The sequence below is a fragment of the Oenanthe melanoleuca genome, chromosome 12, assembly GCF_029582105.1.
Source record: "Oenanthe melanoleuca isolate GR-GAL-2019-014 chromosome 12, OMel1.0, whole genome shotgun sequence".
Lineage (NCBI taxonomy): Eukaryota > Metazoa > Chordata > Aves > Passeriformes > Muscicapidae > Oenanthe > Oenanthe melanoleuca.
In genome coordinates, this window is record NC_079346.1 from 10,416,022 (window position 1) to 10,434,440 (window position 18,419).

The following is an 18,419-nucleotide window of genomic DNA, read 5'->3' on the forward strand; positions in this document are numbered from 1 at the left end:
CAAGCCATGGATTCCCTGATCCTGCACGTCAGCGTGATAACGTGGTTTGAATGGAAGAGGTAAGAGCTGTGTTGCATCTTTGTGGCAAGGGAAATAAGAGATGGAAGAAGCTTAATAGATTATCCAAAAGTCTACTAAAAATCACTAATGTTTAAGCTACATAACCTAGCACAGTGTAAACAAACTGTATGTCTCATGAGGCTGAATGAATGTGATCAGGAAGGAAGTATTTCTGATCAGCCTCAAGTATTCAAAACACTGTTCATCATGCTTTGCCACTGGTCCAGGTGGAATAGAAAGCTTGTTTAGAGCAAGATGGGATAGACTAAAAAAAAAAAAAAAGGTGAAACCTCATGACAATTTTCAGAAAAACAGGGGTGCTACCTCCAAATTTCAGTTGCTGTATTCCTGTCTAAAGCCTTCTCACATGCCTTGTCACACTGTCAGCAGCACACTCCTGCATACCTGCAGTATTTCCTCTCTCTCTTTCTCCCCCTTGACAGCTGCATTTCAACTACAGGTCACCTGACTCTATTTTTCCATACATTGTTCATGGAGTGCCAAATGAATGAATATTTTAAAGTACTGTGAGTTTCTAGGTGACTCTGTGTTCCTACAAAATTTGTCACTCAAGTACTTCCCAATCCCAATTCCTGTTTTGACAGCTTTTTCGAAACTGCCACCAAATTCCCCACTGGAGTTCATGCACTCACTGCACCCTTGTTATTCCCAGGACAGATACCTCCTGTCCTTCTGATCACAGATACACAGAAGCTGTTCTGAAATCATCTTCTGTGTAAGTAATTAGATTCTATCACTGAGAACAAAACTTACCACTAAACTCCAAAACTCAAGTGTCAACCACTTGCTGTGTCACTGTACTGCATTTGGCAGCAACAGCCTGCCCCAACCACATTTCATTCACCAAATGAAAAAAAATCCCAAAAAACCCAAACTCTAAAACATACAGATTGATGTTGAAAGTGACTAAAACCTGGCAGTCTTCTGTAACAACCTCTAATTTTGGAAATCAACAACTTCTTAATTTCATTTTCATGAAATTGATGCAAAGAGATTGTGTGACCCATGCAATGCTGGTTCCAGTTCCCCAACTGACTTACTCCAGTGTACCACAAATTCCCCTGTCCTCCTATATAATTTATCCTCACACACAAGTGGTCATTTCCCATTCAATCATGGGTCATCCTGAAAGACTTTGACTTGTATTTCATTGTGTTTTGCCAAGTGCAGTTTCAAACAGATTGAACTGACTTCCTTAGGCCACACAAACTGTGGGCACAGGGGTTATGGTGGTGGGCTGTGGGTCTCTGGGGGAGCAGAAGGGTAGGAATAAACAAAAACTGTACTAAACCATATAAAATAAAATTTTCCTTATCCTACTGAACCTGCAAGTGCAATAACTAATCACCTCTATTAGCATTCTGCATGGCAGATGGCAAGTGGTTTAGAATAATGAGAGACTTTTCCCCACAAGTGGATAATTCCAATGTACATTTGGATGTAAATTCTTTACTGATTATGATGGTAGAATACTGAGCTATGAGAAACCGCCAGTTTGGAAGATAAAAGGAAAACTACTGCCTCTTCCTTCACTTGCCAAGAGATACAGAAGTTAACAGAACTGGATCTCCTGCCCACAAAGCCATGCACCATTTTTTCCCAAAGATGCCAAGCTACTAAAAGTTGACTAGCAAAGATGAAGAGCCTAAAGTTAGCAGCAAAACAGTCTCTGGAAGCCAAGCAGGAATGAGTCAGAATCTTGTTGCTGGAAGGAGTTCTCTGAATCAGAAAGGAAGCTGGCTCAGCTCCCACAAGGCAGAAAAGCAATATAGCAAGCAATAACTGAATCTGAAAACAACACACAACCCAACAAGTGACCTGAATAGGGATTTTCTTTCTCCAGATAAAAACATCATCTAAAAACTGGTTAAGATCTCAGGTCAGGAAGGGAAGGCATGAAGTCTGTAGAAGATACACAGCACAAGCTCTAAGAATATATGGGTTGTGACAGTGCTATAATACCTGGGAATTAGTTGGGGAACTCTTGGTCTATTAAATACCTTCCCAGAAAGTTTTCTAAATGAGAGACAGCAAGCTCAGTAAATTTCTCCTATGTGAGATGATCTTATAGTCACACTGCAAATGAAATGTACTTTTTTTAAAAGAAAATCCTGACTACCCATTTGATCAGCAGTTACTTTTTCAAAATGCCACCAAGCACTGCACTAAGTTCCTATAGTTCACTTCATGCTATACAAAGGGATGGACAAAAATATGAGTCCATTGGTATATTCTGCACTGACAGAGTGGCATATCCTGCTAAAGATGCCAAAACAAACTTAGAGAGGAGATTGAAGCTGCTGGTTTTAAAGTTCAGGTGGGGCCTGAAACTAAACATACACCTTTTTTAAAAAAATCCTCTTACCTCTGCCCACATTCTCTAAACCACAGTGTCCCCTGTTACCAAGCTGTGCAATTCTGAATACTGACTCAGCAAAGATCTCCATTAAGCAGCTACTCATCCCTCAGAGAACATCAATAATGGTGCTTTCAAAGCAAGAACACAAAACAAGTCTTAAAATGCTGTTTTTGGGGGAAGGTTGGGGCATTTTCTATGTTCATTTTTGTTTTTAAGTAAATATTGCAAACTCAAGAAGTCCTCAGAAAAAAACTTTATAGAAAACAATTTAGATAACATGGTACCAAGTCTGGAGAAGAGCCCATGAAGTCTCTCAGGTGATGCCTCCTGATGCTACTCCAGCGTGCTGCTGGTGGCCCTTGCACTGACCAGCTCTCTCCAAGGAAACAATATTCACCCCTGAACAAGTGCTCCTGCCTTCCAAATGCCAGGTTTATGAGTCAAATTAGTTTGCATTGTAGTTGGTACGGTACATGTCCCAGACACGCAAGCAAGAGACACTGCCAGGACTAACAAGAAAAGTACAAGTATAGAAAGAATAAAACCCAGCAGGGTTCTCTCACAATAGGCTGAGTATCCCATAGACTAGAAATCCATTTTATCAGGGTAACTTCATGAATGATCAAAACCACACAAACAAATAAATAATAAATTACAGTTATTGAAGCCCGATTTGATAGCAGAGATGGTTTCTCTCTTCTATAAGGGAGAAAAGGATTTCAAACACTCATCAGCTCAGCATTAAACACCACCAACTTCCTCTGTGCAGATGCACAACCATGATGCACCATTGTTTCCTCAGAAGACAAAAATATAGAAGCTCTGACCTACATGACAAACTATTTCCTCAAATTTCCCCCACTGGTCCTTGACTTTGGTGTCTTCAACCATCCCTCCAAGACTTCAGGGACAGACTGACTCAACAGTGAGGACACAGCGTGTATAATCCAGAATCAGGAATACAATTACTGTTCAAAATAGCAACACTGCCCTTGAAATCAGTTGCAACTGAATTAATGACCAGATTGTTAGTGTGTTACCTCAACTTTGCCTCAGGCTGCTAATTACCAAACAAGTCATTAATTCACTGGTAACAAGTGGTTTCCCAGGCATTATTGCTTCTGACATCTTTAATTCACCACTCTTTCTGCAAAGCTTCCCCAGACAACTTTAACCTCAGTCCTTTACAGAACAGCCCCATGCCATCACCAGCACACTACACCAGACACACATTGAAGACAGAGGCAGAAGAACACAGCAGGAATAGGGGAAGCTGGGTCATTAATTTATATTCATGACACCTTTCCCAATTCAAGCCAAGGGGAGAGGAAGGCCAAAGGCACAAAAGTTTTGGATTTTGGCGTGGATCTGCCATTATTTGTAAATACACAATAAGGCACTATGAAACCTGGAGAAACCATGCTTTTACCATGGTGCACGCTGGAATATGTAATTCCCAATGTGAGGGCAGAGATCTGCTTTTATTTTCACTGTATTCTCCACAATAAAAAGCTGTGAACTGAAATATTTCATGTCTTCTGATGCACAAAGTATGACTGTTTTAACAGCTGCACAAATATCCATGCTTTTGAAAATAATCTGGACTTGGCCTGCCAACAAACGCTGATCTAAGGGCTTTATAAAGGCAACATTACTACAGAAAACAAGTGCTTTTCGTGTAAAAATCAATAGCAACAGAAACATCCCTAACAGACTACACGGAGTTTTTGGCACCTCTTCCTTTTCTTGTCGAGTCCTTGCTATTCAGATCTTATTTTATAAGTGTCCAAGTTCTACCAACGTAGCAGTGAAGAAATGCTCCTGCAGTTTTGAAGAGACACCAGTTTTTTAGTGCTAACAGAACTGCAATCTCGGTTCATTGGGCTCATCTCTCACCACGCATGAGAGGAAACACAATACTGTGAACATTAGATTGAATGTTACTCATTTCACTAACTGGACAAAACAAAAATCTTATTTGGAAGCAGCATCTTTTAGTAATCCCCAAGAACTGAACTTCAGAAAGAAGATTCAAAGCACACAATATAATAAATTCTCAAGATTTAAAATTTGGTTCAGAAAAAGAATAATCTGGCCCAATTGGAAAATTTATGCAAATTCACTGTACACATTCAACTTCTATTTCTACACACCATATTCCTAAAGCAGTAAGGGAATATATGTTGCTAGGAAATCAATGCACTGTAGTACAAGTAGTTGCTTAACAATAGCCCTTTCAGAATTCATAAGGAAAATGTTTACATGCTAAGGTAATGAGTGAACAACTTTGTGAAGCAGAACTGGAAATGATCAGAAACTTTTTCTTTCAGTAAAATGCACACCATGTAGAATGAAGTAGAAGTCAAAATTCACCCATATACTTCAACCCTCTTCTGAAATAACTTTGAGGAAACTCATGCATTATAATCTCTTAGAGAATATTTTAATTTCCTACTAAGAGCAACTTTATAAAAGTGAGAAATAGAAAAGCTTTGACTAATAACCCATCTCTTTATTTAAAGATTATGAAACAGACTCAGTGTAGACAGAAGAAGGAACAAGTAGCACAAACCAAGCACCATGGGAAGAACAAGACTGGGATGAAGTCAAATAATTTTGGTGAAGGTATCATCATTGCAGGGCACAAAAGCACTATTTGAGGTAAGGCTATGGATGAGCTTCCAGCAATAATCAATCTCTTATTCCTGGAAAATCTTAAATCCCTGTTGGAGAGGCTCTTAATTTCAACACTAAATTAATCATTTATCTAATCTAATGATAGGAGAAATCCCACAGCAATTTTGTTTGAAAACTATGATGTCTTTACCCTTCTCCTTTGGCTTCACAACTGTCCACATAATAAGTGTTTCAGACTTTGTCTCCTGGGCACAGTCCTCTGTTGATATACCCAAGGCCTCACAGTAGACTTCAAGATTAACAACCTCAAGTATGACCACATAACCATTTAATAAACTGTCCAGATCTACATAAAGAAACAAAAAATGGTTTCTCTAGGCTCCAGTTAATCTTGCATTCAAACAGAGGGGCCATCAGCCTCGTAAAATCTTGTGCAATTCAATAAAACTTTCATTTCCATGAGTACCAAAAGCAAACCATGCATTCTCTGTTGCCAGCAGAGAATCCATCTGTGAACCTTTTTCCCCTACCCTCACTGAGTCAGTATGCTTTCCTACTCCACACTCAGTCAGGAGGATACTTACTACTTGCTGGTTTTTCGAACATAACCACCTTAAATACTCATGTCCATAAAGCTTAAAGATCTGAGGACCATTAAATGAAACTCTTACATAGTAAATCCTATATGGAGTAAATCTCTTTGGCAGCTTCTCCATTAAAAAGCTGCCTTTGATTCACGGCTGATCTCCATCAGGATAAGATACTGCCATCCTTTATGCACTCCTTGATAACAGCACAAAGCATATGCAGCCCTCTCAGCAAAAAATGCAAAGCAACAGAGTCATCAGTAAGCAACTTTAGAAAGAGCTCTGAAAACTACAGGGAGATCTCAGAGGAAAACTCAGCTTCAGAACAATTTTATCTTTTAACAGCTTCCTAATCCCCTCACCCAACTCCTGCAGCTTTACCTTTTGGAGTCACACCCCCACCCAGGCCAGTTCTTGCATCCAAAAGTAACAACTACAAAAATAAATAACTTTTTTTTAAAGTGATAAGTCAACCTTCACAGAAGAAAATAAATCACAAAAAAAAAAAAAAAAAAAAAAAAAAAAAAAGCAAACCAGTATTTTGAGGCTAAATCAAGAATGCTGCACTAAGCCATAAACTCTTTACTGATGTTTTTTTCTTTCCCCTTAACAGATTCAGGGACTGTAATAACATTTAATCCTCAGAAGCTAATCTAAATGTAACACTCAAAAGAAGACAAAGACAACGCAACAGAAAGAAAATTTGGCCACTGCCTTTTGGGAGTGCTGCTTTATCCCTGGAGCGAGTGCATTAATAGAGCTTGGAATGAAATGCCATTTTATTCTCTGTAGCAGGGAGGGGATTAGCAAGTTGTCTTCTCTAAACCCAGTCTGAGTCATGGCTCTATGAACACTGAGAAAAGGATGTGGAACGAAGGGAAGGGTGGGGAGCACTGGCTTTTTATTTACACGCTGCTTCCTTTGTGGGTGGTTACTGATGTGCACAGTTTGCTAAACAGGGAAAGAGGGCGGGGGAAGTTCTAGGTCCCCTGACTTTAATTCTGTTGGTTAACAAATGAGAAAAATAATAATGCACCAATTATAACAACATAGTTGAGACAATATGTCCATGGCAACTGTCCAAGTCACCACAGCATGCAAGCAACAAGGGCAAGTTGCTTAAGGTGCTGAAAGCTGTGCTTAGTGGTATCTGGTTGCTAGGATTTTTTTCCTGGGAAGAAATAAAACAGGTTGGATAGAGCCCAGAACAAAGGAGAAGGAGACACTCTGATAGGAGGTATGTGCAGATGAGAGCAGGCTGGCTTCAGGTGAAGAGTGAGGAACAAAGACCATTGCATAAGTCAGGCCATGCAGGCATCAAACCTTGAAGTGGAAAGCAGGAGCTAATGACTGTGTCAGTGATTTAATACGAAGCTCAGCACCAAATACTTCACTTCTGTATATATACAAAGGGAGATAGGAAGGTTTACTTGCCTACCTAGCAGGCATGCTGTGAAGGGTCACTGATGGAAAGGTGTACAATATTCCTAAATCCTGCAATGCTTGAAAATCACTAAGGAGTGGAAACAGTCCGTGGAATACTTGACCACTTGTGCAGAGCTGTAAGTGTTGATAAAAGAATTACAAAAGTCATTAAATGCCAAGAAAACTGGAGTTTTGTTTCAGATATTTCTTCTCTTGGCTTCAACACGGACTCTGAAAAACAGGGTACTCACTGTGGAAAGAGCCGTAGCCCTATTTCCCTTTTCCTCCATCAGCTCTGCTGATACACAGTGGCAGAGGAGAAGAGCAGAGAAATATGAGGTGGATTGGTCTCACAAGGCTCAAGTGCCAAGGGCAGGTCTTCACATGTAACAGGGATAAAAGAAGCTCGGGAAGAGACACTATGGTGAAGAAAGTGCCCCTCTTGGTTTCCTTTCCTTAAGGAGATATCATAGTCTAGCACTGGAAACAGGCAAACCTGTACTTCATTCCTACTTTGGCTAATAATTCCATTTCACATAATTTTGCAGGAGAGTCAGTTTATTCCCGCAAACCAAAGAACTAGATCTGCATAAATCAGTCTAACTTATATTAGCACCTACTATGCTTGTGTGTCTAATATGAAAGTGCTAAACAGGATGAACAAACTATTCTTTCCACTGAAGTCACAGGATCTTGTAGGTTATTATCATAAACAAGCTGCATAAAGACTTGAATGTGGGATGCCTGACAAGAGAACCTCACAACACACAGACTTCAAGTCCTACCAATTGAGCATGGATGCCAGTGTAGGAAGGAACCCTCCCCTGACCCTGTCCAGCCATATCATGAGCCAGGTGTGAGGCACAGGAACACTTCAGGAGCGTTTGTACAGTGTGTTGTACACAAAGCAACAATCAGAAAAGGGTTTCTGCACACTGATGGAAGTGACACACTGCAGACTGATGGGGAAAAGCAATGATTCTTCTTGCAAGTGCAATTATCAAAGGCCATTACCAGTCCCAGATCATGAACTCCAGTGCTCAGCTCAGTGCAATCCTGGCTACTGCTGGCAATTCCTACTGCAAAGAACTAGAATGCATGATACTCAACTTCACCCTCAGTTTCACTCATGCCACTCATCTTGTCCCTTTTCAAGACACCCCCAGCCACATTATTTTTTCATACAAAAGTCACGTTAAGGCATGTGACTCTTTTTGCTGCAAAGAAGACAGCCCAAGGAATTTGTCCCTTTATAATGGCTCAAGTTCATATTGCCATCAAATAGAAGAGAACTGTACAATAAGGTCAGAAGCCAGGGACTGTTAGATGATAAAGGTTCAAAGAAAAGGGGAAGAACCCCTTAAGAGACCACACACTCTCTGAGTCTTGAAAGGAAGAATACATTAGCATTTGTGTTGGTCTCTGCCACTAACCTTTGCAAGAAATGGTTGCATTCCTGAGTTTCCTACATTACCAGTCTTCGTTTCCACAAGAAACAGAACAGACCAACAGAAATGGAAACATCAGGAACCAACCTTCAGACTACCTATAAAAAATAAGGTAGTTACAGTCTGTAATAGTAAGTGGAGAACATAATCCCAGGTCCTAGTCACTTCCTTTACCAAGTCACAAGGGTAAATCACCACTACACAAGTTCATGATAATTAATCACGATTTGCAGAAGTAAATCCAAGAAAAGATTCCATTGATCAAAGACTATAAGAACATTATGCCCCATGATTTTTTAAAATTTTATTTTAAAAGAGAATTTAGAATTCTGCTATGGAAAATGGGATGGAAATGCAAGCAATGTGTTAGCTGCCTTGTTTTGGCTTCTTTATCAATTTATTGCCTGATTGTCCAAACAAAAATGTGAAATTACAACAGGTTATGTGACGCTTTGGCAATCAAACATAATTTTAAATAAAGACAACACAATATACTGCACACCCCACTAACATATTCATCATTACTATATTATCTATTTATGCAATTAAGCATTGTAGAGTCTGGATTGGACCCAACTGGACTACATATGCTGCTACTCCAGTTTATTGCATGTTGGCCAACTGTTTACCCAACTGAGATCCGAGTGCTGCTCTTGACAGCGTAATTGCTTTAGCCTCATTAATATTAAAGAATTATAGAAAATATTTTTTCTTGGGCAGCTGTTAGTGCATGTGGAACAATAAGTTATATAACTCTACTGGCAAATACAAATATAACTTAAACACTATATATGCTCATGGTAAAAAGGCAACATTAAAGGTCCACTTATTATGCTAAGGCCAGTAAAAAAAACCAGAAAAATCATTGCAATCATTCTAAGAAGGCATTCATGAAAATTACAACTCTAGTTTGAAACTAACAGGGATGAGATTTAGACTGTTTGCCTGGTTTTTTCCCTGGACAATGAAAACTTTAAAAGCGGTGCCATTCTTTCTACCCCCATGCACCAATCCAATGCTGCTGTAGGTTAAATAAAATGGGTCAAAGTTGATTAAACACGTTCCATTGGCATTTTGAAAACTCTAGTAAATATTCCTATTTAATATTAATTTTTAAGCCCCTTTCTTCTCCCTCATCCTTCTTTGCAAGATCTATCAACTTTATACTATACTCTGTCAAGCTTGACACAGAGGAAGCCAGCTTGCACCTCCTCAGACCCCTCAGTACCTGACAGGAGGTAACTTCACACTCTGTTTACAGGAACATCCAGAAGCTACACACAAAATGTTATGAAATGCAACTGGAACTGCTGAAAAGAACAAAAATGGCTCCTCACTTTATCTGTTCCTCTGCCTTGGTGGCTGCCTCATGATACTGCTCAGTTGTCATCTTGTAGATCTCTGCATTCTGAAACAAAAAATAGAATGCTCAGCTCTAAAAATTAAAGGCATCTCAGATCTTATCTTGTAACAAAGTCATCTTCTATAATTAATGACAATTTCCAACAACAAACAGAATATTCAGTTCAAAGAATACCAGAAATACTTAAGAGTCGATTTTATTTTCAGCAAAATGCATCAAGGCCACAACACATCCTTCATTCCAAGGACGGGAAAGAGGGGGAAAAGGTTGCTACCAACCAACAATGAGCTTTGGTTACTCCATGTAACCAAAAATACAAGGTGTTTCCAGCACAGAGTTATTTTGAGTTCGGTCATGTTTTGTTCTCTTCTTTCATTAATTGCTGTGAAGGATCTTGTAAGTTATTGACATGCAAGTATCAAAATTGGCTGCTAGCACTGGAAAATCCATTTTACATTTCAGTGCTTCTACTTATGTTACTTACTCTTTAAAAGAAAATTATGCAGCCTGTTTCCCTTCTAACAACATAGGAGGCGTATCAGGTCTCAGTCAAGGCACTGCCAAACAGAGTCTTGAGTGTCTTGCTGCAGGGCTTAAGAGGTTTGCATTAAATTCTCCTGAACTTGCACAGAAAGAGTTTTAGCTCACATCTGCTCAGTTGCTAAATGTGGAGGATGAATTCCTCCTGTGGGCTGCACTGAGGAGCCTCCCAGGCACAATCAGCAGGAGGGAATGGCTGCACTCCCCCAGTGACTGCACTACAAGGTCTCGTGTCACTAAAGCACTGATAAAGCTGCTTTAGGCAAAGCTGCTGGACTCCACTGGCAACTGCCTTGCTCGAAGCTCATCTGCAAGGCTCTTACTCTGAAAAGGCACAAGCAGAAAATATGCAATAATCAATCAAAAAAAGTGACAAAATGGTATTGAAAGCGAGGACAGCTATTCATTTAGGGCCAGTTCGAGCTGCTATCTCGTCTCTCCCCAAATTTGGTCATTTTATACAGAACACTATTCTTGCCCTTCTTCATTTATTTTCCCATAAATGCAGCTGTGCTCCTGCGCATGATGAGCCGACACATACTGTTCAGTGGCTGGAAAAAGGAAAGGACAGATATAACTCAAGTTCTATTAGTGGTTCTGCCACTTGTGCAATCTTGGGCAAGTCATCATTTTCCATCTGCAAGAGGGATAACAGCTGCCTGTACCTCTGAAGTTGTGTGAAGCTCAGCTAATTGGAAGGTTTATAAAGGTTTTCAGAACCTGGGCTTCAAGGTACAGTATTTAGGCGTTTTATGTCTGATGCCTGAATTTATGTTACACACCAAAAGAAACACAGAACAGATTTTGCTTTTTCAAACTTTGACCTAGGAGAGAGATTTAAACTGAGAAATCATGGAGGACTAACCACTTCAAAATGCATTTTACCGGCAAATTATCATTAATGTTTTTGTTTACTTACTTGTTACAGAGTAGTCAAACTTCAATGCTATTAAATCCATTTTTCTCCTTCCTATATTGAAAAGTTCAGCTTTTAATGGTGGCTTTTTCTCTGGCCTGTAAACAGACCTCATGACTTACAGCTCCCTGCTGTTACTTATTCACACATGAAACCACAAGACCTGTGCTTCATTAATTAAATTTGCCATTAAAAATTAAATAACGTGAATAAGTAGATGTAAGCGTTATCTCCATTGGGCTTCAAAGGTCTCACCGTTTCTCCAATTACTACCCAAGCAATTTCCATATTTCACACTGTCTGATTTCTCAAAGGGATTGGATCTGAGAGATCAGAATGAGAGAAACTGGGAAAAAGAGAAAGCAAGGTAGCAAATTTAAACATTTTTCAGGCAATAGGAAGTAGTCCCGTCAGATACTATTAGCCTGCAGCACTCTGCAGTGGAACAGCAGCAGGAGAGGAAAACAGGAACAAATCTGTTGTACGTGAGACCCAGCATGAGGTCACGTTTAACTCACCTAAGGAAAGTAACGACAGCCAACAGAATCATTTGCTGGATGCTCTGTTGATTGAAGTGCTTGTGGTACAATCTTACCTAGTTTATTAGAGAGGGTTCAACTGCCCAGCACTTTGGTCAGGCTCATCTTCAACAACATCAACTACAGACATGGACAAGAACAGCTGGGAAAGGAACCCGGGCTTTGGTTCTGAATTCTGCAGCTGCCAAAAGCAGGCAAGTGAACAGAGACAAGAATCTCAGTGAGGGGAAGGAGGAAAGACTTGGTCTCAAAGCAACCACCAGGCATCATGCAAAGATTGAGGAGGGGCATAGAACACCTTCAAGCTGCAGATAAAGCCGCTGAGTTTTAAAAATGAATGGAAACATCTTTCCCTGTGATCCAACTAGGTCACTTGCTGTTGATTCAGATCTCTCCCCTTCAAAAACTCTAAATCCCAATAAAACAGTATTTCTAATGCTGTGAATCAGTACCTTTAAATCCTTCCCCAAGTAATAAAAACAGGAGGTTACCATTTAAATCTGAGTTTGTTCAACAAGCAGATTGTTAAAATACATTTCCCTTGGCCTTTAGATCCTTTCCAACCTTGGGAAAGTCACATTCTCTTTTGTCCTAAACAATAAATGACCAACAAATGGGGTAAATGGGCAAGAGAAGGGTTTTTCAGCACGGGCACAGACACAGCAGGTTCTGTGATCTGGGGCTTCTACTAACAGAGAATAATTTTCCAAGTATTCTCATCTGTACTACTTCAGACACAAGACCTGCTTCATTTTCAGCAGTTTATCACCACGCTATGGCAGGAGAGAACATTCCAGTGGCCTAGAACTTTCGAGGGCTTTATAATATAGTTGCAAACAAGGAGCTAAGCCAAAACCATCTGAGCACTTCCCTCAACTTCAGCAGGGTCGCCTCCACACAAGGGCTATTCAGCAGGATCAAGGTGTGGTATTTGCACTTGAAACAAAGTCTGAGCTGCCTGTAGTCTTAGTGAAGTCCTTTATCTTCATAAAACGATGTTCAGTGGTACAGTAAAAGAGAGAACATTCCACATGAAATTACAAGACATGAACACTGCTTTTAATTTACTTTCACAATATTTGATGCTTGAGATAAAATGGCAGCTCACAAAGAAAAAGTTGAACATGAGACCTCAACTATTATTAAATAAAGCTCCTGGCAGTCTTAGTTGCAGAAATAAGTTTAAAAACATGACCAAAGGACACCATAAGGGCTCAAATAACAAAAGACACAGAAAGAATGAATGAACCACCTAAAATGTTTCACTTCTCTCAATAAAGCTGAGCCTTAGGGGAGTCAACTTCAGAACATTAGAGCTTTGTCATGTGGGGAGAGAGCTCTCCAGAGAGGACAAACAAACTAAGCAAGGAAATGTTAGTTTGAAAGATTTTTCTCTGCTATTAAATGATGGTTCGTAGCAAATAATAAAAACACCAAGAAGTTGTAAAAATACATAACCAGAGCCTAAAGTGCAACAGAACCACTTTCCTTTACCCTGCTGTTTTTCTGCAACAGATTTGCTGCTATACACTTGCTCTCCACTCTTCCAAAACACCCTTGTGCTAAAAATTCCCTTCCAAAGGGAATCAATTTTAAAACTTAGAGCTAAATTTGGAGTAATTTTAATTCAGCATTCCTCCTTGGCTGCAAACATGCAGAGAAACTCCAACACTCACTACTACACCTCACTATACTGCCCAGGCCTTTTCCAGAACATATAGCAAAGTAAGAAAACATAATAGCAGAAGACTGAGTTCTCAGGGTTATTTCAGGAGGGAAAGTAATTGAAACACAAAGAGAAAACCCTGCCAGCTCATTCTCACACTGACATTAAACCACATTCCTTACAACTTCAGTGTAACGTGCTACTTGCAGTAACATGTAAAACAGAAAACTGAGCAAAACAAGCATGAGGAAATCAAAATCAATCAGGTTTCAGGTGAAATTATTTGTGAACATCAAGCAGCAGCATTAAAAACCTGACACTGGGACAAAGATTTCTCCATCAGGTTCAGTTCGGGTCAATAGATTGGAAGGCATCTTGATTTAAAACCAACAAACCCAGCCACCATCACCACAGATATCTTGAGATATTTTGACACCTCAGAGTATAGAAGCTTGTCAGTGGTCACAGTGTTTAGAGATACAAAGAGGATTAACAGCTGTTGAAATGCTGCCAGCCTAGATGAATGCCAGTGATAGCTCTGATGAAACGGAGCAGGGCAGTGGAAGCCTTGACAAATGCTGCAGACGGCAGCCGGGAGATTAGACGGTGCAATCTGCCTCGCACCTGACAGACGCAGGGCTTCCATCCCTTCTCCTGACATCCATGTCACCAGCTTGCAGCAAAATGCCCTTTGCAAGCCCCTCTCAAACCCAAAAGAGCATAAGAGGCAGTGCTGTGAGCGGGGCAATACGTGGTGTGCCCCACAATGGCACCACAAATTTGTAAGAGAAACAGGTAAGGAAAGCAAAGATTACTTCTTGCATATTGAATGTCAGCTGGAAGGCATACAAATTCTGTTGTATTGTATTGTTATGACTCTGTATTGATACTGTTTTATATTGCACAGAGAAAAATGGTTTGTGCTGTACTTTTCTGAAGTTTTGTGAAGTTGGTTTAGCTTTCCTTTAGCTCTTCCCCATCGGTGCAACTCTACTGGCTACAGCTCGGTTTCCCCTCCCTTCACCCTAGGTTTGAAATTCTTCACTACTCCTTTGTTCTCCCTCTTTTTCCCCTGGAAGCCTTCAAAAATAAATGCTTGGATTATCCTGGGAAGAAGAGCCTCCTTGATCTTTTGCTTTGTCCATGCCGAACTCCCTCCATCTCTGACCCAGAGCTAGCCAAGGCAGGTTGGAGAGTGGGGGGAGAACCACAGCAAAATTCCTGCTTCCAGCTGCTTCTGAAGTCAGAAATAGGATCCTCACATCCTGAGAAGCAGCACAACTGTGGCCTGCCTGCACACTCCTGGGGACAGCCAACACACACATATGCCCTGGATGCAGCTGCTGCCATGAGGAACTCAGGGAAGCTGCAGAGAAACATCAGCCAGTGCCAGCTCAGAAACATCAGTCAGTGCCAGCTTCGGGAGTCCCCTTTGCTCCCAGCAGTGCCTCAGGGAAGCAAAGGTGCACCCAGGCTCCCCACACCTCAGCAGTTGCTGGTTCACACGCACTGCAGATCAGGCTGTTCATTCTCACCACTCAGAAGTCTCACGCAAACAGCTCCTAACAGATTTGAAAAATTACCCCATGTACCTGCATCCCTCCCACAGGTACCGAGGCAGATGAGCCGAACCAATCTGTTCACTGGATGACCCTATGGATGTGTTAAAATCAACCCACACAATCAATCACTGCTATCAGCTTTGGTCCAAAACAGGGAGTTTGGGAATTTCAGAATATGCTGCAAGAAACAAATCTCTTCACCTCCTGAGCTCACTCCTCTGGCATTTCTGCTCAGCCCATTTGCTAGTATCAGCAAGCAGTTAGCTCATTCACATTTCTTCCTTCCCATCAAATGCACATAAAAATAAAAGCCAATTTACAAGGAAGAGATACATGCCTATAGAGTATATCACTAGAGCACAGAAGTTAAGGGTTAAAGTGCTTTTTTGAAAATTTATAAGCTTTTTTTCTTAAAAGGTAACAGAGAAAAGATGCAAGGAACTACAAACAGCTTGCTGATATGGAAAAAAAAAGATTTTTTTCAGCCAAAGCCAACTTCTAAACACAGCTCTGTTGTTTGCTGTTCATGTGTGGGTTCATCTACTCCTCCCGCTGAGACCAATAATGAAATGAGAGCATTGAATTTGTTCCATTCTATTCTTTCCTTCGGCAATAAGCTGTGAGATCATAAATTTTGGATTAAGATTCAGAGAAAGCATAAAGAGAGTAGTGTCCACAGTAAGAACACAGGCAAGTTAAACTAGTCAGGAGCAGAAGTACATTCCTCTTTGAACAGATCTTCTCATGTCTGCAATATTATCCTGAGTTGAAAGCAAAATATTAATTCTGTAGCATATCTAGAAAGCTTCTCAAAGATAAAATCCCACAGAACACCTATCTCCACAAAGCTTGAGGGAGGCAGAGCTGGGGAGAAGGAACATGGCTGAGTTTATCCTGTGGATAACAAACTAAGTACAAAAAGGTTAAGCTACAGTCCCTAAAGCACATGGAGTCAGACTGTCTATGAAGGTACCCTGGGAAGAGTCTAATTAAAAACAGGTACCCCACAGCAAAATGGTATTAGGAACTTCCAAAAGCTTCAAGTGCCTGACTGGAAACATGCAAAAAAGCCTCATGTTATCTTCAAGTCAGAAAGGCAACCAGCAAAAAGAAATTATGACTACAGAAGCAATTATAAGGGAAAGAAGGAGAAAAGAGAAAGAAACACTGTTTATACAAGGTTGCTTTAAAGCACACCCTTCTGAAAGACTACAAACAAAGCATTGCCAATTCTTTAAACAAACTCTGGAAAGTAAAAGCAGCTTCAAAGAAAAAGGCCATAAAATTCCAGCAGGTAACTCAGGCTTTCTGAAAAGGACAGCAACAGCGTTGTGAAAGGCCCAGATTAATGCCAGCACTACTGTAGCAGAGTATCACCCTGCTCTTCTCCCAGCTGGAATTTTAGCTAAGGTGAGGAATTCACAGTAAATGCCCGAATCAATTACACCTGACAAGTGCAGGTAAACTGGCTTCCCAGGCATTGATTAAACATCAAGAGTTTTCAGCATCTGCTTCAGAGGAGTCCTGCACGTGGCTGACCTGCACAGATAACGTGGTGCCCATGGCATTAAGGGCACAGCACTGCCTGCCAAATCCCAGCACCCATGCTGGGCAGCTGCACAACTCATCCTGCAGGGCTGCTTGGGTTCTAGCAGCACATCCACCACACAATCAGGATGAACTTCCAGATCAGAGGATGCTGCCTCAAACAACTGGGCATTGTCCATGAGAGAGTGACAGGAATGCAGAAAATCAATGCTAAGGGAAATGGAGAAGAAAGAACAAAATTGCCAGAATATCAAGAGCGCTAAGAAATGCAGGTGCAAGTTTCACTCAAAGGCTGACCAGCACTTTCAAGGGGGAATAGAGGGAAAAAAAACCTCATCAAACAAAATTGGCAGCCATCAAATACTTGTCATACAATAAAAAAGATACAAAGCACATTTTCTTGTCAGGCCTGTCACAGGAGCTTATTTTGGGAAGGAAGGAAGGAACATTTTAACTAAGGTTTAATGCTGTCATGCCAAAGCTGGTATTTGACAGAGCCTCCAGCAAAACTCCCACTACCTCGGACAGTCATGCTGCAGCTAAAATTTCCATCTTTCTCTGCTGAGAATATCCCAAGTCCCATTTATAAACTGCAGCAGCTGGCCCAGCTAACAGTTCCTTTCCCAACTGAAAAAAAAAGAAAAAAAAAAAAAAAAAAATAAAAGAAAAAAAAAAACTAAGTTAAATTCATGACCCCATCCTTTTAAACAACAGGTAGCTAAGGAATGCAATACACTGGGTTCCCAGAGGAAGGCAGAATAGAGGAACCCAAAGCAGCAGGTTGTGCAAAAGAACTGGAGAATAATGCATCACATCCATACACTTGCATGCGTAAAGGAACTGCAGGGAAGGGAGTCACTATAAGAAACAAAAAAACCCACTGAAAAACAGAAATAAGCCAAAGCCTGGAAGTTCCACCCCCTCCCAGGGTTTTTCCTCTACCCCCAACTACAAATTATTCTCCATGTGCAGTTTCCAGTAAATCAAGCTTTGCTAAATAACCCCGACATGTGCGGGGCTGAGAACCAGCCAAGAAGCAATGATGAGATGTCCCTGGAATGATTAAGGAAAACGCAGACATCTCTCAGGTTACAAGGAAGCCTGTTGTACTCTCCCCTTGGTGCATATGCAATGCTGCAAGCACTGTTCTGAAACCTCTGATATTCAAAGGCTCATTTGGTTGACAAGGAGCCTGTGGATTCGTGGACAGATTGTCACACAAACTGTCAGGTTTTTAGAGAGACTATCAGACCTCTCTTTGCCTACGTTATGGAGCACATCAAAGACACAGAAGATGAACCAGACACAGACTGCACAGATCTGACAGAATGGTGGGTGTACATATTCAGAATAGTGTACTGCTGAGGGGGGGAGAGGCTTAATGTGAATAATCAGGGGCTGAAAGTTCCAGAAATGTGACAGTTTTTGGCAGCAATTCCCATCTTTGCATTTATTTATTGAAGGGAGAAAAACTGCCATACTAGAGGCAAACTTGAGAGAGGAAGAAAAATTGCATCAGCGGCAATTTATTTTCCCACTGTACTTTTTCTTTATTACTACTACTCCCAGAGCATTTTCTGAAGATATTTGTATTTTCAGTCAAGGTTCTCTCACTGTGCTTGCAGGCTCTCTTCCCATTTTATCCAGTAGGAGAGACTGGTTTAATGATTACAGCCCAAATGACTGCTAGGACTTCACAGGTCACTGTACACAGTTAATGACACAGACAAATCCTCACTTTCACAAGT

The 18,419-nt window shown here is 40.7% G+C and overlaps 1 protein-coding gene across 1 annotated transcript in view; it reads right to left on the minus strand.

Annotated features, from left to right (window-relative positions):
- The window catches only part of CHCHD6 (coiled-coil-helix-coiled-coil-helix domain containing 6), a 108,041-nt gene that overhangs the window by 41,942 nt on the left and 47,680 nt on the right, over positions 1-18,419 (minus strand). The window contains exon 7 of the mRNA XM_056501730.1: positions 9,875-9,945. Within this exon, the coding sequence (XP_056357705.1) occupies positions 9,875-9,945 (71 nt within the window). The remainder of the gene's footprint in view (positions 1-9,874; positions 9,946-18,419) is intronic.